Source organism: Mobula birostris, chromosome 7 (genome assembly GCF_030028105.1).
Source record: "Mobula birostris isolate sMobBir1 chromosome 7, sMobBir1.hap1, whole genome shotgun sequence".
Taxonomy (NCBI): Eukaryota; Metazoa; Chordata; class Chondrichthyes; order Myliobatiformes; family Myliobatidae; genus Mobula; species Mobula birostris.
Window position 1 is genome coordinate 16162385 of NC_092376.1, and position 26523 is coordinate 16188907.

Consider the following 26523-nt stretch of genomic DNA (forward strand, 5'->3'; position numbering starts at 1 on the left):
CCGGGTTACACGCTGTACTGCCTGATGGCTGTCATGTCGCCGCTGGCCGCCTGCCTGTGGACGTACGCGGTGGGGCTGAAGGTTCTGCTGGAGCAACTGCTGAGGCGCCGCTTCTCACTGCCAGGTTAGAGCGGCGTCCGCGTTCGGGGTGTGGGAAGCAGGGGCAGGGACACGGTCGGTGGGCCGCGGGTGACCGAATCGGAGTTGTCTAGGCAGAAGAAGGAGCGATGTCGCTGTACAGTCCCGGGCCCCTGTCTCCTTCCTCCACTACCTTTCCCCTTTCGCAGCCCCTATCCCTGGTCCCCCACTTACCCGTCCTGACGCGGCCCATCTTTGATGTGTCCCTTAAACCCCATATCTTTTCCTGCTTCCCCAACACCTCCCTGTCTGTCCCGGCCTCCCACCCCACCCATTCCGCTTGCTTGGCCTTCAAACTGCTCTTTCCACCCCCCGCCCATCACTCACTCTGTCCTCTCCTCCCTGGATGCCCCCCACTCTCCGCGCCATCTCCAGCCAGCCCATGTGAGAGTGGGTCCTGTCTCCTGATCAGCATCAGAACGCCCCGTTCGCCACCTCATTCGCCTTGGATTGATTCAGCAAATTGAAACAGCCAGAGAAACTCTTGAAGCAGGGAATAAAATGCATCTCTGTTGAGATCAGAGACTCACTTGTCATTAGTAAATCATCTGCTTGTTAGAGGATTAATCACAAAGTGCAATGTACAATAATTGCAATCGTTTGATAAATTTGCAAATAATTTTGAATGAAGGTTTTGATCAGTCACGTGTTAAATATTTGTTGCAATTATGTAAATTTTTGTTTTTCTTTAAAAACAATGACAGCAATTGAAAACAACAAAATGGTATCAAACTGTAGTTGGGAATGTGCTCTTTGACTACAGATTAACCAGTGGTTGATTTGAGAGACTATATTGATGTGCAGAAGATGAGGATGGTATCATGTACTAAAATTTTATAGATGTGATCTTATACTGGTTGCTTTTCTGGCAAATGTTTAATTTTCTGTAGAATATTTTGACCCTCCTTGGAGAATTCTGATTATTTAAGAGGCTTACTGGGACGCTGCCTGGATTAGAGGGTGTAAGGTATAGGCAGAGTTTGGACAAACTTGGGTTGTTTTCTCTGTACTACAGTAGTGGTATGGTAGGGTACTACAGAGAATGGCACGGTGGCATAGCTGTAGGTGCAATGCTTTTCAGCACCAGCGATCAGGGTTCAATTACCAACTCTGTCTGCAAAGAATTCCTATGTTCTTCCCATGACTGTGTGGATATCCTCTGGGTGTTCCAGTTCTCTCCCACATGCATTCCAGTGACCCACAGGATACTAAGTTGTGGGCATGCTATGTTGGTGCCAGATACATAATGTTACTTGCAGGCATTAGCAGTGGACCAGTTGATTTGCAGAGAGAGAGAGAGCTTTGCATAGGTCAGGGAAAAGAGTTTAAAAAGGAGCATTTTGCAAGGCTTGGTGCATTACCAGCAAACCAGTTGATTTGTACAGAGAGACAGAGCTTTGTACAGGTCAGGGAGAAAAGTTTAAAAAGGGAGCATTTTGCGGGGCTCGGTGCATTAGTAGCAGACCAATCGATTCGTCATTCATTAGCAGGAGCAAATAAAAGTAAAGCAGGGTCAAAGTGTGAGTGTACCAGTATAGGAGTGGGAACTTGAGGGTTTGGCTCAAGACGTTCGGAGGGGAGGCACAAGTAAGTAGCAGGTAAGGCTTTTGTAGTGGTTGAATAAAAAAATCACTGAATTGCAGCTAATTAAATAAGGCAGGGATGATGCAAGATCAGGTGATGTGATGTGCTGTATTGTGATTCATGACCTGGAATCTGAGCTTCAAACACTGTGGCACTTCAGGGAGTGGGAGAGTTACCTGGATTCTCTGTTTCAGGAAGTAGTCACACGCATTAGATTAGCTGCCTCAAATTTGGTCTGTGGTCAGGGACAAGAGGGTGTGACTGCGAGTGAGGCGGGTACTGGGATCCAAGAGACAGTGCTGGAGGAGCCTCAGCCCTTGAGCTTGTCCAACAGGTCTGAGATTCTTGCTCCCTGTGTGGATGAGAATGGGGGCTGTAGGAAGGATGAGTAACCTACCTGAGGCACTATAGTTCAGTGAGTCATTCAAGAAGTGGGAGAGAAGAGAAATGTAGTGGTAATTGGGGATAATATACAGTAGTCAGGGAAATAGACAGAGTTCTCTTTCGCGAGGATAGTGTGTCTGGAAGGTTGTGTTGCTTGCCTGGTGCTTGGGTTCGGGACATCTTATCTGACCTGCAGAGGAATTTGCAGTGGGAGGGGATGGATCCAGTTGTCTTGGTCCATGTGGGTACCAACGACATAGGTAGAGTGAGGAAAGAGGTTCTGCTGGACGAATTTGAGTAGCTAAGGACTAAATTAAAAAGCTGAACCAAAAAGGTGGTAATCTCTGGAATACTACCTGTGCCATGCGCAAATTGGTGTAGGATCAAGAAGATTAGAGAGTTAAATGCATGGTTTAAGGATTGGTGTGGGAGACATGGGTGTGAATTGATTTCATGGGTGATTGGCACCAGTATTGGGGAAGGAGGGAGCTGTACCAATGGGACCTGCTCCATCTGAACCGTGATGGGACCTGGATCCTAGTGAATCGCATAACTAGGGCTCTGGATAGGGCTTTAAACTAAATAGTTGGGGGGGGGGTCAACAGATTGGAGATTTATGGATAAAGTAAAAGGGAATAGTTTTGATAAAGAAAAAGCAAAGGATTAAAAAAAGAGAAAATTAAGAGTGGAGTAAGGAAAGGTCAAGTGCAAAAGAGAAAAATATTACAAGATTTTAAAAGCACAATGAGTGTAAGCGCACTTTATCTGAATGCCCGTAGTATTTGAAATAAGGTCAGTGAACTTGTTGCACAAATCAGTACAAACGGGTATGATTTAGTGGCCATTACAGAAACATGGTTGCAGGGTGGAAAGGATTGGGAATTAAATATCCAAGATATCGGGTAATATGGGAGGATATATAGGGAAGGTAAGGGAGATGTGGTAACATCTTAATTAAGGATGAGATCAGGGCAATAGTGAGAGGTGATATAAGATCTAAGGAGCAGAATGTTGAATCCATTAAGGTAGAGATTACGAATAGTAAAGGGAAAAAAATCACTGGTGGGAGTTGTCTATCAGCCACCGACTAATAACATTACAGTGGCACAGGCAATAAACAGAACTGTCTGAGGCATGTAAGAATGGAACACCAGTTATCATGGGGGACTTCAACTTGCACGTAGATTGGGTGAATCAAGTTGGTCAAGGCAGCCTTGAGGAGGACTTCATAGAATGCATTTGTGATGGCTTTCTTGCACAGTATTTTACTGAACCTACAAGGGAACGTGCTATCTTCGATCTGGTCCTGTGCAATGAGACAAGTAAAATTAGTGATCTTGTACTTAGAGACCCTCTTGGGAAGAGTGATCACAGTATGACTAAGTTTCTCATACAACTGGAGGGTGCAATAGCTTAATTGAAAACCAGTGTATCATGCCTGAACAATGGAGACTACAATGGGATGAGGGAGGATTTGGCTCGTGTAGACTGGGATCACAGACTATATGGTGGAACGGCAGAAGACTTTCTAAGAGACTTTTCACGGTGCTCAACAAAAGTATATACCAGTTAAAAGCAGGTACAGCAAGAGTGGGGAGAGTCAGCCGTGGATAACTAAGGAAATAAAAGAAGGCAAACTAAAAGCTCATGCGTACAAAGTCGCCAAGAGTAGAGGGAAACTAGAAGACTGGGAAAACTTTAAAAAACGACAAAGAAACACTAAGCAAGCAATAAGGCAAGGGAATTTAGATTATGAAAATAAATTAGCACAAAATATAAAAATGGAGAGTAAAAGTTTTTATAATTATATAAAGCGGAAAAGGGTTGCTAAAGTGAACGGAGGACGAGAAGAGGGAATTGATATTGGGTAATGAGGAAATGGCAGAGGCTATTTCGTGTTGGTCTTCACGGTAGAGAACAAATCTAACATGTCAAAGAGAGATGTTACGGATGCGATGGCAGGTGAGGACCTCGATACAATACCTTTCACTAAACTGAATTGACTTTATTTCTTACATCCTTCACATACGTGAGTAAAAATCTTTACGTTATGTCTTTGTCTAAATGTACAATGTGCAATCATAGTAATTTATAATAAGTAGAACAGAAAAATGCAATATAGAGTACACTCAAATCAGCATGAATTTATCAGTCTGATGGCCTTGCGGAAGAAGCTGTCCTGGAGCCTGTTGGTCCTGGCTTTTATGCTGTGGTACTGTTTCCCGGATGGTAGCAGCTGGAATAGACTGTGGTTGGGGTGACTAGCCAAATCCTCGCTCATCCCCAATGATCCTACGGGTCCTTTTTACACACCTGTCCTTGTAAATGTCCTGAATCATGGGAAGTTCACAACTGCAGATGTGCTGGGCTGTCTGCACCATTGTCTGCAGAGTCCAACGATTAAGGGAGGTACAGTTCCTATACCAGGCAGTGATGCAGCCAATCAAGATGCGCTCAATTGTGCCCCTGTAGAAAGTTCTCAGGATTTGGGAAACCATACCAAACTTCCTCAACCGTCTGAGGTGAAAGAGGTCTGTACACACCAGCTGTTAGGCCTTTTTCACCACACAGCTGGTGTGTACAGACCATGTGAGGTCCTTGGTGATGTGGATGCCGAGGAACTTAAAGCTGTTTACCCTCTCAACCCCAGATCCATTGATGTCAATAGGGGTTAGCCCTTCTCCATTCCTCCTGTAGTCCACAACCAGCTCCTTTGTTTTAGCGACATTGAGGGAGAGGTTGTTTTCGTGACACCACTGTGTCAGAGAGATGATTTCTTCCCTGTAGGCTGAACAAACTTGTGGGCTTGAAGATAGATAAGTCCGCTGGTCCTGATGAAATGCATCCCAGAGTACTGAAAGAAATGGCAGAAGTTATAGTAGAGGCTTTGGTGATAATTTACCGAACTTCGCTGGGCTCTGGGCAGCTCCTGGCGGATTGGAAGACAGCAAGTGTCACACTACTGTTCAAAAAAGGATGTAGGCAAAAGGCATGTAACTGTGGACCAGTTAGTTTTACTCTGGTTGGCAGTCAGTGGTGAGCGGTGTGCCGCAGGGGTCAGTGCTAGTCCTACAACTGTTCATGATATACATTAATGATCTTGAAGACAGGACCAAATGTAGTGTATCTAAGTTTGCTGATGACACTAAACTAAGTGGAAAAACAAATTGTGCAGACGATACAGAGAGTCTGCAGAGAGATATAGATAGGTTAGGTGATTGGGCAAGGGTCTGGCAGATAAAATACATTGTTGGTAAATGTGAGGTCATCCACTTTGGAAGGAAAAATTGAAGAGTAGGTTATTATTTAAATGGAAAAAAAATGCAGCATGCTGCTGTGCAGAAGGATGGGAGTGCTTGTGCAGGATTCACAAAAGGTTGGTTTGCAGGTGCAGCAGACTGTCAAAAAGGCAAAGGGATGTTGGCCATTGCTAGAGGGATTGAATTGAAGAACAGGGAAATTATGTTGCAACTGTACAGGGTACTGGTGAGGCCGCACCTGGAGAACTGCGTGCAGTTCTGGTCTCCATACTTGAGGAAGGATATACTGGCTTTGGAGGCAGTACAGAGGAGGTTCACCAGGTTGATTCCAGAGATAAGGGAGTTAGACTGTGAGTTACCTGGAACTGTTCTCGCTGGAATTCAGAAGGATGAGAGGAGATCTTATAGAAACATATAAAATTATGAAAGGGATAGATAAGATAGAGGCAGGAAAGTTGTTTCCACTGATAGTTGAGACTAAAACTAGGGGACATAGCCTCAAGATTCTAGTGAGTAAATTTAGGACAGAGATGAAGGGGAATTGCTTTTCCCAGAGAATGGTGAATCTGCGGAATTCTCTGCCCAATGAAGCAGTGGAGGCTACCTCAGTAAATATATTTAAGACAAGGTTGGATAGATTTTTGCATAGTAGGGGAATTAAAGCTCAATTTATACTTCTGCATCAAATGTACGCCGTAGGGTGACGTGCACCTCCCCAAAAATGTAACTCCCGTGTCGTGGTGACGCAGACCACAACAACTGTGATTGGTACGCTTGGTAGCATCGCATTTCCAGTTGCTTTCCTCCGCCATGTCTGTACACTGATGTGAAATAAATGGTTGGAGATGATGAACCAAATCGTCAAATCTACCTGCCGACATCCAAAAATATTTGAAATGTATTTCCTCATCCATGTCTCTCACGAAGAAACTCAACACAGTGGCATAGAAACCGCACCGCCAACTAGCGTTTTGGCGGTGAATTGCAGAGCGACACAGACATAACTATGCATGCTCACTATGGTGTAGGGCTATGCAGAAGTATAAATCAGGCCTACGGCGCAGCCCGTCGCACAAGTACAAATCAGCCTTGAGGGTTATGGGGAAAAGCAGATGGGTGGAGATGAGTCCATGGCCAGATCAGCCATGATCTTATTGGATGGCAGAGCAGGCTTGATGGGCCAGATGGCCTACTCCTCCATTCCTTATTTTCATGTGTTCTGCCCCCTGCACTTCCTCAGACTGCCTTGGTTGTTCATACAAGTGACACATTTCACTCTACATTTTGATTTTTTTTGATATATATATCACAAATAAAGCTAATGTCTATCTTTAAGAGTCAGTGACTTGAGTAGAAACTGATAGAAGTTTGTAAAATTTTGAGCCATGTTGAATATAGAAGGAATCTTTTTCCCAACTTAGAAATCTCGAATACTAGACAGCACACATTTAAAATGAGAGTGGAAACGTTTAAGGAGGATGTGCGATGCATTTACATAGGTTGTGTTAGGTGTGTGGAATGGGCTGCCAAGGGTAGTGGTGGAAGCAGCTATGAAAGTGGTGTTCAAGAGGCTTTTAGATAGGTACTTGAATGTGCAGGATATGGAGGGACATGAATTATTCAAGATTCAAAAATCTGTAATGTAATTTCCTGTACACAAGTGTAAGAATGAAATAATCGTTACCTCGGATACGATGCAGCGCAAAAGCCTCTGCAAAAGATAAAGAACACTATAATAATATAAAAAAGACCCCATAAATATTAATACATAGCATAGTTTTTGTATGCATATAGATTAATTGTATATCCATAAAGTGATGCTAGGCTGTACCTAAGGTGACTGATGGGAAGTAATAAAGTAATGATGGTGTTAGTGGGTGGCGGTGTTGATCTGTCTTACTGCTTGGGGAAAGTAACTATTTTTGAATCTGGTGGTCCTGACATGGATGCTACATAGCCTGATGGGAATGGGACAAACAGTCTGTGACCAAGGTGGGTGGGATCCTTCATGATGTTACTGGCCCTTTTCCAGCACATTCTGTATTTATGTCCATGATTGCGGTTAGGCTAGTGCCAGTAATACGTGGGCAGTTTCTTGACTACCTGTTGTAGAGCCTTCCTGTCTGCCTCAGTGTAGTTTCTGTACCATGCAGTAATGCAGCTTATTAGGATGTTCTCTACTGCATCTCTGTAGAATAACGTGAGTATGGATGTGCAAAGTCCAGCTCTCTTTAGCTTCCTCAGCTAGAAGAGGAATTTGTTGTGCTCCTTGGCTATGTAGGATGCCTTGGCCGAAGAGACTGAGTTTAATTTGGCATCATGTTCTGCACAGACATCGTGGACCCGAATGGCCTATTCCAGTGCTGTAGTCTTCTATTTTTCATCAGGTTCTGAATGGACTATATTTGGTAAATGGCAGTCTTTCAAACTAAATCTATGCATTCCCTTCATCTCCTGTTATATCTTGGAAATTGAGTTGTTGCTCCATTATTAAATGTCTGTCTCTAATTACCTTTGAGTGGTCAGAATCCAAACGGCACCGTGGTAGCGTCACTGTTAGTGCGATGCTATTACACCTCCGAGGCCTTGGAGTTCGGAGTTCAATTCTGGTGTCCTTTGTAGAAAGTTTGTACATGATTTCCATGAGTGCATGGGTTTCCTCTCAGAGTCCAAAGAAGTACTGGTTCATCAGTTAATTGGTCATTGTAAATTGCCCTTTGATTAGACTATCGCTAAATAGTTGGGTTGCCTGGCCCATACATTTCTTTTGACTGGAAGGGCCTGTTCCGCACTGTATCTTTAAATAAATTGATAGAAACCCCACCTTAATTTGAAGACTTGTGATTGTTGTGTGATTTGCTATCAGGTCATGTCATGTTTTTGAACATCATTGAGATTTGGGCATTTGTATTGTCAATAGCAGGTAATTAGACTCGTGGGACTTGGAGATAGTTTTGTCTGGTACTTCAGCAATGCAAATAATGCTCACCATTCTGACCTGCAGTAGTAAGAGCTGTCAATTTCTTGCTCCGTGTGCGGCCAGCAGGGACCACTCCAGCATCCGAAGTTCTGTCCCGTATTTGTCTTTGGTTGGTATTGTGTCAAGCTTAGGTAACCACCTATGCCTTGCACCTTGTGGGTTGTCTTTGTGTAGTGATCAGTTCTCACATAAATTACCTTGTATTTCAAAATAATTGTGAATCACCATGAAATGTAGATCTGTTTTAAGGTTTGCTACTATCTTCCCCTTTTCAATATTTGTTTTTCCAGTCCCTATAATAGTTTATTAGAACTGGGCTGTGCTATTATTTATTAGGGAATATTATATTTCTCCCACCCTAGGACTTTATCACTGTACAGTTTTGCTAGATGTCCAGAGCAACACACACAAAATCCTGGAGGTGCTCAGCAGGTCATATATCTTGTGTTGATAGATTTACAAAATATCTTTTGTAAAGTCATTCAAAAAAGTTCTGGATTGGATCAACCTGCAATAAGTGTTACGTGCTTTGTGAATATTTTGTCAAAGAATAACAAAATAAATTTGAAAGCCTCAAGTGTGTTGCTAGTACAATGCTTTCCTGATGGGAGTAATCACGCTGCAATTAAATGCAAGAAGCATCTTCAAATTCACTTTGTATTTCTGAACAAAGCCATTACGTGAGATCTCCGTTCATTTGTCGCAGTCAAAGCAAGCTTTCTGTTGCAATTCGATGTGGGCTTATCAAAATTTATGTCATTGCCTTCGAAGACTGAAAGTTAATGCATATAAATTTAGTTTCCTTCAGATCTCTTCCAAGTACCATTTGTGAGAAAGTACTGCTGGTTGTATCAGTTTAACTGTGCCATTTAGAATTCCTTGATGACAATTATAAAATTATAGAATAATAGGCATAGAAGGATGGTATGTGGCCTTTTGAGTTCTTGCCGACTGTTTTAGTGGATACTCCGGTTGATCTTAACTACCTTTCTCTTTTCTTCCTAGGCTTGTCTTCTGATTTCATTCTGAAAGCCATTATGGATGCAATAATATTATTTGCACACTTAGAGTACTGTGTCCAGTTCTGGTCACCTCACTATAGGAAGGATGTGGAAGCATTGGAAAGGGTACAGAGGAGATTTACCAGGATGCTCCGTGGTTTAGAGAGTATGCATTATGATCAGAGATTAAGGGAGCTAGGGCTTTACTCTCTCGAGAGGAGGAGGATGAGAGGAGACATGATAGAGGTGTACAAGATATTAAGAGGAATAGATAGAGTGGACAGCCAGCGCCTCTTCCCCAGGGCACCACTGGATACCAGAGGACACGGCTTTAAGGTAAGGGGTGAGAAGTTCAAGGGGGATATTAGAGAAAGGTTTTTTACTCAGAGGGTGGTTGGTGCATAGAATGCACTGCCTGAGTCAATGGTGGAGGCAGATATACTAGTGAAGTTTAAGAGACTACTGGACAGTATATGAAAGAATTTAAGGTGGGGGTTATGTGGGAGGCAAGGTTTAAGGGTTGGCACAACATTGTGGGCCGAAGGGCCTGTACTGTGCTGTACTGTTCTATGTTGTTTAATTCCTTTTATATCTTATTTTTGATTTTCTTCTCTATTTCTCCCCCAATCCTTGGACTTGGATATCATCTGGGCTGTTTAAATGCATTTATAATTTCAATGTCAAAGTAAATTTATTATCAAAGGACAGATATAACCCTAAGATTTATTTTCTTGTGGACATATTAAATAAATCCATAATAGAATAATAACCATAATGAAATCAGTGAAAGACCGTGCTAACTGGGTGTTCAACCAGTGTGCAAAAGATAACAAACTGCAAGTACAGAAAGAAAGAAATAATAATAAATAAGCAATAAATATTCATAACAAGAGACTAAAAGTCCTTGAAAGTGAGTCCATAAGTTGTGGGAACATTTTGATGATAGGGCAAGTGAAGTTGAATGAACTTATCCCCTTTGCTTCAAGAGCCTGATGGTTGAGAGGTAACAACTGTTCCTGAACCTTGCGGTGTGAATCCTGAGGCTCCTGTACTTTCTTCTTGATGGCACCAGTGAGAGGAGAGCATGACCTGGTTGGTGGGGGTCCCTGAATGCTGCGGCAATGCTCTGTATAGATGTGCTCAATGGTGGGGAGGGCTTTACCTGTGATGGACTGGGCTGTATTCACCACTTGTTATCTGATTTTCCATTCACGGGAATTGGTATTACCATACCAGGCTTGAATGCAGCCAGTCAACATGCTCTCCACTACACATCTTTAGAAGTTTGTCTAAGTTTTAGATATCGTGCCAAATCTTTGCAAACTTCTTAGCAAGAAGAGGTGCTGCTGTGCTTTCTTCATAATTGCACTTAATGTATTGGGTCTTGAATGGGTCCTCTGAAATGATAACCAAGGAATTTAAGGTTGCTCTCCACCTCTGATCCTCCGATGAGGACGGGCTTATGGACCTCTGGTTTCCTCTCCCTGAAGTCAATAATCAGGACCTTGACCTTCCTGACATTGAGTAAGAGGTTGTTGTTGAGGCACTACTCAGTCAGATTTTCAGTCTCCCTCCTATATGCTCATTCAGCCTATGACAGTGGTGTAATCAGCAAATTTGAATATGGCATTGGAGATGTACTTAGCCACATAGTCATAAGTATAAAACAAATAGAGCAGGGGGCTAAACACACAGACTTGTGGTGCACCTGTGCTGATGGATTTTATGGATTTTATTTTCACTATTTTTTAATTTTTCTTAATTGTACTTATGATTTTGTGTTCTGTCGCTGAGCAGCAGTGAACCATCTGATTGATCTATCAAAGTTCTCTTTGGGAACTAGTCGACTTGATCAACATTTCTGATCTAGCTATTGTTCACGATTGCACTTAATAAAAACAAAAGATGTTGTTGCCAATCCAAACTGACTGCACAATGAACGAAATGGTCTTCTAACACTAGGTGGTCGGTACCCATTGGCCATTTTCTTTACCATGAGTATTGTGTGGCTGCAATGCAAATTGTCTGCAGATATACTGTCAAAGAACCTATGTAGAACATTACAGAACAGTACAGGCCTTTTGGCCCACAATGTTGTGCAGACCCTTTAACTCATTACCCCCTTGTGTAATTGGATCCTGGGTTTCCACACTTGCAGACCCCAGTCAGATTAGCAAAAACAACTCCTCTACGATCTCCACAGGGATGTGTGCTTAGCCCCCTGCTCTGCTCATTTTTCACTTAGGTCAATCTAATCCTACCTTCCTACATAGCTGCCCGTTTTTTTTAGCATCCATGTGCCAATCTAAGAGATTCTTAAATATCTCTTATGTATCTGCCTCTAACACCACTCTTGGCAGTGCATACCACACAGCCGCCGTTCTCTGTGTAAAAAAAAACTTGAATCATTTCCCTTATACTTTTCTCTAAACACCTTAAAATTATGCCCCCTCATATTAGTTATTATTGCTCTGGGAAGGAGTCTCTGGCTGTCCAATCTATCAATGGCTCTTATCTTGTACGCCTCTATTAAAACACCTCTCACACCACCACTTCCAACTTGGCAATCACTTATTATTCTTTCCGTGTTGCTTGGTCGAAATCTTAGAATGACCAAAGCAACAGTACGGGGTCTGCATGCCACCATAATGAAAAAGTAATGTCCAAAGAAAATGGTATCACATTGACAGTGTCTGGATACATGGTCACTGGATTTGGGGTAAGACGTGAGTGAAGACAGATGCTTTACTCTCAGTTGAAGGAAGGTTAGTGAGCCCCTGGTGGCAAATGAAACTCTTCAGAGATCGCATCAAAATCAACCTGGAGAAATCTGTTCGACGGGGAGCTGCGCTACGTGAGAGAGACCTCTCAGTTCTGTAAAGACCATGTGGACGAGAGGAGGAACTGAACAACCAAAAGACTCAACCACCAATCATAACCAACATTTACTCTTGCTCACGGGGCACCAGAATATGTAGATCCTGGATCAGTCTCTAGGCACCTCAGAACCCACCTTTAGACAATCCCTTAGGAGAACATCTTACTCGCCTTGACTGATTACACTACAATGGGGTAAAGCATTTAAGGAAGCGTTGAAGTAGAATTTCTTCACTAGGGTGATAAACCTGTGGAATTATCTGCTAAATTGGAGAGGGCTCAGTGGAGTTTCACGAGAATAATCACAGGCATGGAAGGGTTAATGCATGAGGTGTGTTTGATGTCTCTTGGCCTGTACTCGCTGGATTTTAGAAGAATGAGGAGGAATCTCATTGAAACCTATTGAAAGGCCTTGATCGAATGGATAAGGAGAGGAAGTTTCCAATAGTTGGGGAATCTAGGACCAGAAAGCGTAGCCTCAGGATACACGGATATCCCTTTAGATCAGAGATGAGGAGGAATTTCTTTAACTTGGGGGGGTGGTGAATTTGTGGAATTCAATACCACAGATGGCAGTGGAGGCAGAGTCATTGGGTATACTTAAAACAGAGGTTGAGAGGTTCTTCATTTGCAAGGGTGTCAACAGTTATGAAGAGAAGGCAGGAGAATGAGGTTGAGAGAGATAATAAAGCATCCATGATCGAATAGTGGAGCAGACTTGATGGGCTGAATGGCCTAATTATGCACCCTATGTCTTGTGGTCTTTTGGTCTAAAGATAATGGAAGAAACGTTGTTTTTAAAGGCATTAAACGAGAAGCAGGCAAAATAGGAATATGATGTTGAGTTGGAAGATCAGCGGCGATCATATCAATTGGTAAGCAAGCTCAAGGAACTAAATCTTGCTATTTTCCGTTCCAGTATTCTAAATATAGGGAACATTATTGGCATGCAGTGAATGTACCTGCTATTGTGTTGCAACTTGTACAAGTAATGAGCAATTATTGTGTTAATTTAAATCTGATGTTGAGTGGTGATCAACAGTTGCTTATTCATCACACCACTGAAGAAGCTAAATAGATGTCTGTAATTAAGGGGGTGACAACAGTGAAGTAGTAACCCATCCCTCCATATCGCCCACTGCCGCTACTTTATCATTTCCTGTCAGTCTCCTTATGTACAGACACTCCTGTGCCTATTGTCACTTTATTTCCATATAGTACAATCAACGTATATAAGCCATCATATGTACTTATATTTTTTTTATTACTCGGTTCGTCATCTTATTGTGTTTTTTTTTGTGCTGCATTGCATCCAGAGTAACAATTACTTTGTTCTTCTTTACACTTGTGTACTGGAAATGACATTAAACAATCCTGAATCTTGAATTAGCATTGCTTATTTTTATTTGAAGTTATGGACAAAAATAAAAGCTTCCAGGGGTGCAGAAATGCATGTTTGTACCGGTCTACCTTCACTAATCCGACTACCTGTAATCCGGTTCCTTCGATAATCTGGCACTGATTATACTTAATGTGATCCTTCTGTAATTCGGCATTTTCACTAATCCGGCACTGCTCAGGTCCCAGTGGTGCAGGATTAGTGAAGGTCAACCTGTATCATATATCTGAAGACATGAAATCTTCAACCCATCAAGTTCCTGAACCAGTGTGGATAACTTCACTCACCTCAACACTGAACTGATTCCACGATCTATGGACTCGCTTTCAAGGACTCTACAAGTCATGTTCTCATCATTTTTTTTATATTCGCACAGCTTGTCTTCATTTGCTCATTGGTTGATTGCCCATCTTGATTGATTCTGTTGTATTTGTTCTATGAATGTCTTTGAAAATTTATTTTAGGTGACACATACGTACAGTACTTGGATAATAAATTTACCTTGACCTTTGGTACTTTATATTTCATGTACATTATGTTATTGATACATTATGGACATTATTCAGGATGTTGTAGAGAGGCAAGACCAGGTGTAGATACTGCATTTGTGGAGAAACATTAGCATCTTGCTTACTTTCACTGTGTTTCACGTGATGCAAAAATAGCTTCAACAGCCTTGCAAGAAAGGTTCCTAGTTTAGAATCAATGCATTCCACGATGCATAAAACACTGGAGGAACTCAACAAATTAGGCCGTCTCTATAGAGGGGAAAGGGGCAGTCGTATTTTTGGGTTCAGATACTTCATCTATTGGTGTGAGGTAACGGTTGATGTCTCTATCTGTAATGTCGACTGCCCATTTCCCTCTAGCATCTCTGTGCTGCTTTAGGTTCCAGCAGTTGCTTGTGTTTTCCTGGTTTAATAACTTTGCTATGAATGTGTTTATTAAAAGTGAGTTGCTTCCTTTAGGAATATTTTTCTCTTTAGTAGTTTTCTGTATAAATAGCTCTTAATGCATTATTCCCTCATTCTGGCACTGGGGAGAAATGGAGAAGGAAAGCAAAAGTAAGTTATAAAGGGAATTAATGTGCAAGTAATATTATTGCTTCCATGATGGCTTTCAGAATGAAATCAGAAGACAAGGTTAAGAAGAAAAGAGAAGGGTAATAAGATCAACTTGAGCATCTATCAAAGTATGAGCCCTTGTGTATCATGCTTCCAAGAATAATAGACTATGAATAAAATGCAGGTTTTTATCTTTATTGATTATATAACCCTAGCAGTCTATCAATGGGTGTGGCATGACTGTAGTGAGCATGCTGCATAAGATATATTGTGTTAAGGGACTCCTCATAATGTATTAAAGCTAATTTACACTTAGTGACCACTTTATTAGGTGCAGGAGTGAAACCCACTGTGGTCTTCTGCATTCAGAGATGCTCTTCTGCACACCACTGTTATAACTCATGGTTATTTGTGTCATTGTCACCTTCCTGTCAGAGGCACTGGAGCGGGTGCAGAGAAGATTGACAAGGATGAAATCAGAATTTCCAGATAATCTCTGATGGTTAAACACGTTGGGTCTCCATTAATTTAAGATGAAAATTGTCTGAACAGTGACCTAATTGAAGGTGTTAATATACAGTTATAGAGCACAACCGAGAAACAGGCCCCTTGGCCCATTTGATCCTCTTAAACATTTCTCCTTTCACACTTAACTCATGACCTATAGTTCTCGTCTCACCCAACCTGCGTGGAAATATTAGTGTTTCCATGTGGCAGAGCGTAACTAGAATCGTCAGCGTGTCATCAAGAAGTTAATAGGAATTACGAGTTTCTTTTCTGAAGAGTGGCGCAAATGTTCATCCCAATATTGAAGTGAGTAGTAAAAATGCATTTATATGGGGGGGGAGGTGGGCATGCATATACGGAGGAGGTAATATAGGATTATGCTGATTAAGCAGATGTGGAAGGACAGGAACAGAAGAGGCTTGACTGAATCAAAATCAGGTTTATTATTGCTGACGTACGTTGTGAAATTTGTTGTTTTACGACAGTAGTACAATGGAAACAAACATTACTCTAAATTAGTATAAAATTATGTATAAAAATAGTGCAAAAAGAGAGCAAAATAGCGAAGTAGCGTTCATGGACCATTCAAAAATCTGATGGTGGAATGGAAGAAGCTGATCCTAAAGAACTGAGTATATATCTTCAGGCTCTTGTACTCAATGATGGTAGTAATGAGAAGAGGGCATGCTGAAGGTGGTGAGGGTCTTTCATGATAGATGCTGCCTTGGCATCGCCAATTGGAGATGTCCTCGATGGTGGAGAGGCTTGTGCCTATGTTGGAGTGGCTGAGTGTACAACTCTGCAACTTTTTGACACCTCTGTACTAGATGGTGAGGTTACTTGTAGTAAATTTCCCACAGTGTAGGTTGGAGAATTAGGGTGGTCTTAATGGGATTCAAGATTCATGACTGTTTATTGTCATTCTTCAGTACAAAAGGAGTTCAGAATCAGGTTTAATATCATCGGCATATGTCATGAAATTTGTTAACTTTGCGGTAGCAGTACAATGCAATACATGAGAAAAAACTGAATTGCAGTAATAGACAGTAGACAACAGGTGCAGGAGTAGGCCATTCGGCCCTTCGAGCCAGCACCGCCATTCACTGTGATCATGGCTGATCATCCACAGTCAGTATCCAGTTCCTGCCTTATCCCCATAACCTTTGATTCCACTATCTTTAAGAGCTCTAATCCATCTCTTTCTTGAAAGCATCCAGAGACTTGGCCTCCACAGCCTTCTGGGGCAGAGCATTTCATATATCTACCACTCTCTGGATGAAAAAGCTTTTCCTCAACTCCGTTCTAAATGGCCTACCCCTTATTCTTAAACTGTGGCCTCTGGTTCTGGACTCACCCATCAGCGGGAACATGCTTCCTGCCTCCAGTGTGTCCAATCCCTTAATAATCTTATATGTTTCAATAAGATCCCCTCTCAGCCTTCTAAATTCCAGAGTGTACAAGCCCAGTCGCTCCAATCTTTCGACATACGACAGTCCCACCATCCGGGGAATTAACCTTGTGAACCTACGCTGCACTCCCTCAATAATATATATTAAATAGTTAAATAAGTAGTGCAAAAATAGAAATTTAATAAAAAGGTCGTGAGGTAGTGTTCATGGGTTCAATGTCCATTCAGGAACCGGAGGGCAAAGGGGAAGAAGCTGTTCTTGAATCATTGAGTGTGTGCTTTCGCACTTCTGTACTTCCTTCCTAATGACAATGAGAACAAGGCATGACCTGGGTGATGCAGGTCCTTATTGATGGGTGCCACTTTTTTGAGGCATCGCTGCTTGAAGATGTTTTGGATACAAAAGGCTAGTGCTCATGACGGAGCTGACTTAAGTTTACAACTCTCTGCATAGGGTACCTGACCTTCCTGCTGTTTTGTTTCCCTTCTATAGACTCTGTGTTCATTTCCCAAATAAATACAGATGTAAAAATCCGTTTAAGATCTCCCTCATCTCTTTTGGCTTCATGCACGTATTGCCGCTCTGATCTTCCAGAGGACCAATTTTATTCCTTGTTATCCTTTTGCTCTTATTATATCTGTAGAAGCCCTTAGGATCAACACTGGCACACGTATGTACTTAGCCCACTGCTCTATTCTCTTTATACCCATGACTGTATGGCTAGGCATAGCTTAAATACTATCTATCAATTTGCTGATGGTGTAACCATTGTTGATAGAATCTCAGATGGAGATGAGAGGTCATACAGGAGTGGGGTATACCAGTTAGTTGAGTGGTATCGCAGCAGCAACCTTACACTCAGTTTCAGTAAGATGAAAGAGCTGATAATGGACTTCAGGAAGGGTAAGATGCGGGACTCAGAGGGATCAGAAATGGAGAGAGTGAGCCATTTCAAGTTCCTGGGTGTCAAGATCTGAGGATCTAACTTGGTCCCAACATATCAGTGCAGCTATAAAGAAGGCCAGACAGTGGCTATATTTCATTAGGAATTTGAAGAGATCTGGTTTGTCAACTACAACACTGAAACTTTTATAGATGTACAGTGGAGAGCATTCTGACAGGCTACATCACTGTCTGGTACAAGGGGGCTAGTGCACAGGACTGAAAGAAGCTGCAGAAGGTCATAAAATTAGTCAGCTTCATCTTGGGTACTAGCCTCCATATAGTAGCCAAAATAGTTACAAGGATCCCTATCACCCAGGACCTGCCCTCTTCTCATTGTTACCATCAGGAAGGAGGTACTGAAGCCTGAAGGCAGACACTGAGCGATTCAGGAACAGCTTCTTCCCCTCTGCCATAGGATTCTGAAATGGATATTGAATCCATGAACATTACCTCACTTTTTTTGCACAATGTTTAATCTATTCAATATACATATAAGAACATAAGAAGTAGAAGCAGTAGTGGCAGTGTTTGAGGACAGCATGAATTTGTATATTCACTGTAATTTATTTACTTATTTATTTTTCTTTTCCATATTATCATGTATCGCTTTGAACTCCTGCTGCTAAGTTAACAACTTTCGCTACACATGCTGGTGATAATTAACCTGATTCTGATTCTCCTTCACCTTGCCTGCTAGAGCAACCTCGTGCCTTCTTTTAGCCCTCCTGATTTCCTTAAGTGTTGTCTCGCATTTCTTATACTCTTCATTTGTCCCTACATGCCTATGCCTGCTAGGCACCTCCTTTTTCTTAACCAGGGCCTCAAAAACCAAGGTTCCCTAAACCTGTTTTCCTTGCCTTTTATTCTGACCGCAACATACAAATTGTACTCTCAAAATGTCACTTTTGAGGGTCTCCCACTTACCAAGTACATCTTTCCCAGAAAACAACCTATTCCATTCCACACCTGCCAGAATCTCTCTGGTACCGTCAAAATTGGCTTTTCTCCAATTTAGAATCTCAACCTGAGGACCAGACCTATCCTTTTCCATAATCACCTTGAAACTAATGGTATTATGATAATTAAATTCAACCTGTCTCATTCCCCTATAGGAGATCTAGTGTCACACTCTTTCTTATTGGGACTTCGATGTACTGGTTAAGGAAACTTTCCTGAACACATTTGACAGACTTTTTCCCATCCAGCCCTTTTACAGTTTGGGAGTCCCAGTCAAATTGTGGAAAGTTAAAATCACCTATCACATCCCTATGTTTCTTGCAACAGTCTGCAATCTCACTGCAAATTTGCTCCTGTAAATCTCATGGAGTGTTGGGTCGTCTATAATATAATCCCATTAATGCAGTCTCCTGTTGTTCTTCAGTTCTATCTATAAAGCCTCATATGCTGAGCTTTCCAGTCTGTCTTAACTGGGCATTGCCGTTTTCTTTGGCTATTAATGCCACCCTCCCTTTAATCCCACGCACTCTCACATCTAAAACAATGGAACCCTAGAACCTTGAGAACAATCAAACTTCACTTTAGCATCCAAAGGTCAATGCTGCAATAATCTGATCTATGTTCTAATGACCAATATGATGTTAAATGACATGTGACCAATTAAAATTGACATGACATTATATTTCTGCTCCATCAGGTTGCTAAATGCATTAAGAAGCAACACCAAAAATTTATGGCAACAGTTGCAAGAATTTTGATGCAAGATGCAAGGAAAATGTCAGAATTTTGTTTAACAAAGTTCTTAAGACTGTATGATAAAAAAAATCTTTTCCTTGGCGTGCATTTTCTGAATTATCTTCACAGATTGCTACAATTTTTTTTTAATTATAACATTTTTGTTCTTTCCAGTTTCCCTCCATCTTCTCAGCACTTGTGCTGGGTTACCAGTTGGTCCAGTGTCAGCTACCTTTTGAAAGCTTGATCAGTCATGTCTCAACTTGTGAGTTTTGGTCTAATCTGTCTGGGATTGTTTTTACCATCCAGAAGTTTGTAGACTTTGTTTCTAACTCTGGTCCACCAAATCATGGAATCAACTGCTTTTTTTCCAGCTTTCCAAGGGTACTTTGGAGAGCTATTGAGTTAGATTGTAGGAGAGCATAGGTAGTGTCATAGTGTTTGTACAGTACAGAAATAGGCCCTTCAGCTCACAACATGCCTGTCAACCTTTTTGGTCATCTACGCTAATCCAGGTGTTTGTATCCTTCTGTTTCTTGTCTGTTTAAGTGTATGGCCATATGGCTTTTTATGTAACAATCGTCTCTGATACCATGATCCATTCTTCTGGCAGCACATTCCAGAGATCAACCACTCGCTGTATACGTGGGTTTCCTCTGGTTTCCAGTTTATTCTTACTGCCCAAGATCAGAATCAGGTTTAATATCACTGGCATATGTTGTGAAATATGCTGTCTTTGCGGCAACAGTATCAAATAGTTAAGTAAATAGTGCAAAAAAAAGTAGTGAGGTAGTGTTCATGAGTTCAATGTCCATTCAATGTCGAAATCTGATGGCATAGGGGAGGAAGCTGTTTCTGAATTATTGAGTGTGTGCCTTCAGGATTCTGTACTTTCTCCTTGGCAGTAGCAATGGGAATAAGGCATAACCTTACTCAGTTAGATAAAGAATAAAAGAGAGGTGAGAGTTGATATTGGAGCACTGGAAAATGACGCTGGGGATGTAGTAATGGGTGACAAAGAAATGGAAGATGAACTTAATAAGTACTTTGCTTTAATCTTTACTGTGGAAGTCCGTGAGTGTCAGGGAGCAGGAGTGAGTGCCATTGCTATTACAAAGGAAAGAGTGCTAGGCAAACTCAAAGGTCTTAAGGTGGATAAATCATTTAGGCCAGATGGACTACATCCCAGAGTCCTGAAACGGGTTGCTGAAGAGATAATGGATGCATTAATCATGATCTTTCAAGAATCACTTGATTCTGGCCTGGTCCTGGAGGATTGGGAAATTGCAAATGCCAGCATATCTATTTGTGTCCAGTTCATCTTGGGATGGATAACTAGGCTGTATTTAGTAATACCTCCCACCATCACAATTACTGAAGATGAACTTAAAAAGAATAAATATATTGTAAACATTGACTTGTAAATAGAGAGATTTGATCTTTAAATATCACTACAAAGGCTTATACTCTGGAGATTGGAATGTAGAAGCATATCAAACAAATTGTCCACATGCTTTCAGAGGAAATTTTATGTGTACATAAGAACAAAATAAATGGAAATGTACATTTCAAAGCTCAGAAAAGGTAAATGGGAAGTGACTTGTGGAAGCATACATTCAGTGGCACTTTATTAGGTACACCTGTACACTTGTTAATACAAATATTCTATCAGCCAAGCACGAGGCCACAGCTCAATGCATAAAAGCATGCAGACATGGTCAAGAGGTTCAATTGTTGTTCAGACCAAACATCAGAATGGGGAAGAAATGTGATCCTAAGTGACTTTAACCATGGAATGATTGTTAGTGCCAGACGGGGTGGTTGGAGTATCTCAGAAGCTGCTAATCTCTTAGGATTTTCACTCAGTTTATGGAGAATAGAAAGAAAAAAAAAATCCAGTGAGTATGAATGAAAATGCCTTAATGAGAGAAGCTGAGGCTTGCTGAAGAAAAGCGCACTCGTCAGAAAAACAGCACCAAGACAACACTGGAGGACAGTGCCTTCAAGTGCAGTCGCTGCAGCCGAGACTGTCACTCCCACGTGGGACTCTACAGCCACAACAGACGCTGCTCTAACACAGGCTGAAGCAAGACTTTCCAGGTGCAGATCCATGGTCTCACGAGACTAACGGATGCCACTACGAGAGAGATCATAGAGGTCAAACTGGTTCAAGTTGACAGGAAGGTGACAGTAACTCAAATAACCACAGGTTGTAACAGTGGTGCAAAAGAGCACCTCTGATTGCAGCACGTCGAGCAGCAGCAGAAGACCACATTGGGTTCCAGTCCTTTCCTTCATGAAGTGGTCACTGGGTGTACATGCCAGTGAAGACAGTTGGTCTTAGCATTTTATTGTGAATTAATTCTGCAGGAATACTACATTATAATGGGGCCATCTGTACCATAATTGTAACTATCTGCAAGGTAATTGTTATAGCTATGAAAATCAACTTGTTTACATTGTGGCATTGTATCTGTGGGTCAAGTCTGTTTAGACAAGTGCATGCTTTAAGGTCATGGTCACCAACCAATACCTTCACAGGGCTGGTAGGCTCTCAAGTTTCTGGTGAAGTTGCCTGCACTGTACAATGAGTGAAATCATGTTGTTAGTATGCAAAGATAGTGACTGCATTTAAGCTTACTACCTGCATTGACCGGTGCAAGACTGTTCCAATGCAAAGGAGAGAGCTAATGATACATTTTGTTGATCTTACTATTTTTTATCTCACTATTTATTGCTTATTATTATTTCTTTGTGTATTGGCACAGGTTATTTTGCACACTGGTTCAATGCATAAGTTGGTGCAGTCTTTCATTGATTCTATTCTGGTTATTCTATTCAAGGTTCAAAGTAAATTTATTATCAAAGTACATATATGTCATCATATACAACTCTGAGATTCATTTTCTTGTTGGCATACTCAATAAATCCATAATAGAATCAATGAAAGACCATACCAACTACACGGTCTTCAATAATACTTTATACTTTATAGTCGCCAAACAATAAATAAATACCAATTATAGATTTATTGCATATGCCCGCAAGAAAATTAATTAAGTTAGCCCATATGTCATCTTTTCAGTACGGTTTGCTGCTGTTCTTCTATAAGCCTAGACCAAGACATGGATTTCTTGAATCACAGTTAATTTTAAATTCCTGCCAATGAAGAGAAACCATTTTTGTTCAAACTGTATATTTTGAGTAGTTAGGATGGCAAGACTTTCTTTGCGTATAAAAAAAGAGTTTGACTGTAAATTCATGCTGACAGTTGTGACACATTGCAACTCTCAGGCATGATAACTAGTCGTATAAAAACCAATCCATGTTAAACATTTCAGGTTTTGAACTGTAACCCTGCCTTTATCTGTCAGTTGGCATACTTGCTAGGCAAGTCCAATTTACTTGCCAACTCATCAGCTGATGAGTCATTCTTTTCAGTTCCCCTGCCTTCACTTTCTGTTCTCGTTTATTTTTACTTAGGACATGATCAGGTAGGTTACTATTGTGCAGCCTTTGCTCTCCATATCCTTGAAGTGATGTCTGTTTTTTTTTGTAACTGGACTTCTTATTGTTTTCTTTCTTTTATTTGGCAGGTTGATGTTAAATGGATGAAAGCTCCATGTTTAGAATTGTGTCCAAGCAGCCATGGAGCACAAGACCCCAGAAGGCTCCACCTCAGACCTAAAGCTAGTTTGCCACCCAAGAGCAAAAAGTAAAGTCTGGAAGTACTTTGGGTTTGACACTGATGCTGAAGGATGCATACTGCAGTGGAAGAAAATCTATTGCAGAGTTTGCCGTGCTCAAATTGCTTATTCTGGAAACACCTCCAACCTTGCGTACCACCTTGAGAAGAATCATCCCAATGAATTCCATCAAGTTGTCAAAAGCAACAGTGAACAGCCTAAAGAGCCCTTTACCTCTAGTTTCTTGAAACAGGAGCTTGAGGGTGCGCATCTGAGCATGCAAGATGCAATCATGAAGACTTCTTATAGCCAAGACAGTAAACGACACCAGGAGTTGACCACCGTGGTCACCAGCTTCATATGTGAGGGGCTTTATCCTGTCTCTGTGGTAGAGGAGCCAACGTTCAAAAAGCTCCTCAAAATGGCTGACCCAAGGTTTGAGCTCCCTGGCAGGAAGTATTTCTCAACCAAAGCTATTCCTGAGCGCTACCATGTTATTCGGACTGGCGTGGAAAAAGAGTTGGCTCTGGCAGCGTGGTGCGGTGTCACTGCCGACATGTGGACAGCACAGGGCCGAAACCGATGCTACTTGTCTTTAACTGCCCACTTCTTGGGAGGTGCAGACAACAGCTCAAACCCTTTGAAGTTCTCTTCCAGATGCCTCACCACGTTTGAAGTGGCAGATGAATACACAACAGAGAACTTGGCACATTCCCTTGTTGAGTCCTTCAGAGAATGGGGAATCAGCAAGAATGTATTGGGGGCCACGACCAGCAGTGACTGTGAAAGTGTGGTGAATGCCTGCTCCCTGCTAAACCTCCCTGTGCACGTGCCGTGTTTTGGCCATGCCATCAATCAGGGCATAAACCAAGCTCTTCAGCTCCCAAAATTCTGCACCCTTCTTCTGAAATGTAGTAAGCTGGTCGAGTACTTCAAGATGACACCAAGAGCAGCCTGTATACTCAGCGAGAAACAGAAACAGCAGTATTTAATGCAGCACCAGCTTGTTAATGACTGCAGCACTTGGGGAAATGCCTTATCGATGCTGCAGCGCCTGAGGGAGCAACGCACAGCAATTGCAGCCGTGTTGTTTGAGGACAGCATGAATTACCACTTAATGCCAGAAGCAAGTGAGTGGAACACAATTGAAGGGCTAGTGGAGTTGCTGCAGCCATTCCAGCAGGCCACCGAGATGATGGGCAGATTGAAGTACCCGATCATTAGCATGGTAAAACCCCTTCTTCATGTCCTGTTGAACTCAGCCTTGAAGGTCGGAGATTCAGACTCGCATTTGCTTGGTGCCGTGAAGGAGACGATTGCCAAAGAGTTGTCTGAAGCGTACCAGTTATCCCCAGAGCTGGACCTCTTCCTCAATGCTGCAACGTTCCTTGATCCAAGGTACAAGAAAGTACCGTTCCTTTCCGTCGCTCAGCAGAAACAAGTTGAGAGTAAGCTCGTAGAGGAAGCCAGCAGTCTCTTGGAAAAGGACAAAGAGAGCCCTGCCGGGGGAGAGGGGAGCTTTGCCTTCGAAGAGCCGCCACTAAAAAAGCGCGTCATGTCAATGAAGCCCTACAGCACCGGCAGCATCGACTTCATGCTGGCGGAAATCTTTGGGCAGGCGGGCAGCAGGGACGAAGATCAAGATGGATGGCGCTCCCAGGTCATGGAAGAAGTGCGCAACTACAAATCCCAGAAGCTCCTGGAATTGGCCGAAGATCCGCTGGCTTGGTGGTGTGACCGGGTGGCTTTATTCCCCACCCTAATCAAACTAGTGCGGAAGTACTGGTGCATTCCTGCCACGAGTGTCCCTTCTGAGCGGCTCTTCACTGCGGCGGGTAATCTGGTGGACACCAAGCGAAACCAATTGGCACCAGCTGAAGTTGACCGGCTGCTGTTTCTTTACGAGAACACTCGAGTTGATCGTGAGGTCATTGCAGACGATGAATAGGGCTGAGGTCTGGACTAATGGCAAGAAGTCAATTATGTTCAGTTGTTAAAGAAGTAAACAGAAGTAATCAAAGTAACGAGTTACTGTTGATTTAAATAAAAGAATTTTATTTTTTGGAATGAATATATAATGTGAGGTGGTGTATATAGAAAAAATATAATGGATGACCAAGTGTACAGATTTTAAAAAATTATTTTAAAAACGGATGCTGATAGGATCTATATTTGTTTTTGTCAATCATCTAAGGCAGTGGTCCCTAAACTCTGGGCCGCGGACCGATACATTGCCGCGAAGAGTACAGCGGTGCAGTGGCGGCCGGGACGCACCCAGCACATCTTTAAGAAAAAAGCCGAAATAAACAAGCTAATTAATTAAGTGCTGCCCGGCACGTAAACGTCGGCCCAGATCAGAGGCGATGCAGTCAGCCTAATTAATTAGCTTGTTTATTTTGGCTTTCTTCTTAAAGATGTGCTGGGTGCGTCCTGGCCACTGCTGCACACTGCATTCTTCGTGGCAATGAATCGGTCGGCGGCCCGGAGGTTGGGGACCTCTGATCTAAGGTGGTGATTGGGAAGTAAATGTCATTTTACCATAAGTATGTTCCAATATTACACATTTAGTTCCCAGTGAAAGTAAAATGAGCAATAATCGAACATTCCTTCAATTCTGCTGCCATACTTTTTTTAATCTCAGTCACCAAATTAGGAATAATGCATACTCAAGCATTGTGAAATTGCACAGTACTTGAAGGGCTAAGATCTGAAAGTTGGAGAAAATTATAGCTTCGATGATTTATGAAGGAAACTTCGTAAGAACCATATAAAATAAACTTTAAACATGCACTATTTTTGTCATTTTTTTAAGGGAATGAATGATTGCAAGCTTTAACGTGATAACTTGGCCACTGTATCTTCATGTAATAATATCTGTTGCTTTGTCTTTCCTGTGTGTGGTCTGTTACCCAGTTGTGTTATCAGCTTTTTTTTCTCTTGTTTATTGACAATTAAAGCACATTTGAAATTCTGCAAAGTAACTTGCGAAGTTTCACAAGAGATGCAATTCGTTTACTGTTTAGAGCCATTTGACTTGTGTGATTACTTCTGTATTCCCCCTCTGGGCAAATTTCATTCTGTCACATCTAAATAGTCATGTTACATTCACTGGCTACTTTATTAAATACACCTGTACATCTGCATATTATGCAAATAGCTAATTAGCCAATCATGTGGCAGCAGCTCAATGCATAAAAGCATGCAGACATGGTCAAGAGGTTCTGTTGTTCAGACCAAACATCAAAATTGGGGAAAAAATGTAATCTAAGTGACTTTGACTGTGGAATGATTGTTGGTGCCAGACAGGGTGGTTTGAGTATCTAGAAACTGCTAATCTCCTGGGATTTTCATGCACAACAGTTGCAGGAGTTTACAGAGAATGGCGCGAGAAACAAACTTTCAGTGAGGGGTAGTTCTGTGGGCAAAAATGCCTTGTTAATGAGAGAGGTCAGAGGAGAATGGCCAGACAGGTTCAGTCTGACAGGAAGGCAACAGTAACCCAAATAACCATGTGTTATAACAGTGGTGTGCAGGGGAGCATCTCTGAACACACAACATGTCAAGCCTTAAAGTGGATGACCTACAGAAGACCACCAG

The 26523-nt window shown here is 41.9% G+C and overlaps 2 protein-coding genes across 4 annotated transcripts in view; both read left to right on the forward strand.

The window, feature by feature from the left end:
- Positions 1-26523, forward strand: part of dhrsx (dehydrogenase/reductase (SDR family) X-linked) — a 365248-nt gene continuing 338725 nt past the window's right edge. For all 3 annotated transcript variants that reach the window (XM_072262658.1, XM_072262659.1, XM_072262660.1), the window contains exon 1: positions 1-124. In XM_072262658.1, coding sequence (XP_072118759.1) covers positions 25-124 — 100 coding nt within the window. In that variant the 5' untranslated portion in view covers positions 1-24. The remainder of the gene's footprint in view (positions 125-26523) is intronic.
- LOC140200025 (E3 SUMO-protein ligase ZBED1-like) lies at positions 38-25916 on the forward strand. The gene is made up of 2 exons (XM_072262657.1): positions 38-124; positions 22837-25916. Exon 2 carries the CDS (start codon positions 22889-22891, stop codon positions 24872-24874), a length of 1986 nt encoding a protein of 661 aa, XP_072118758.1. The 5' UTR covers positions 38-124; positions 22837-22888; the 3' UTR covers positions 24875-25916.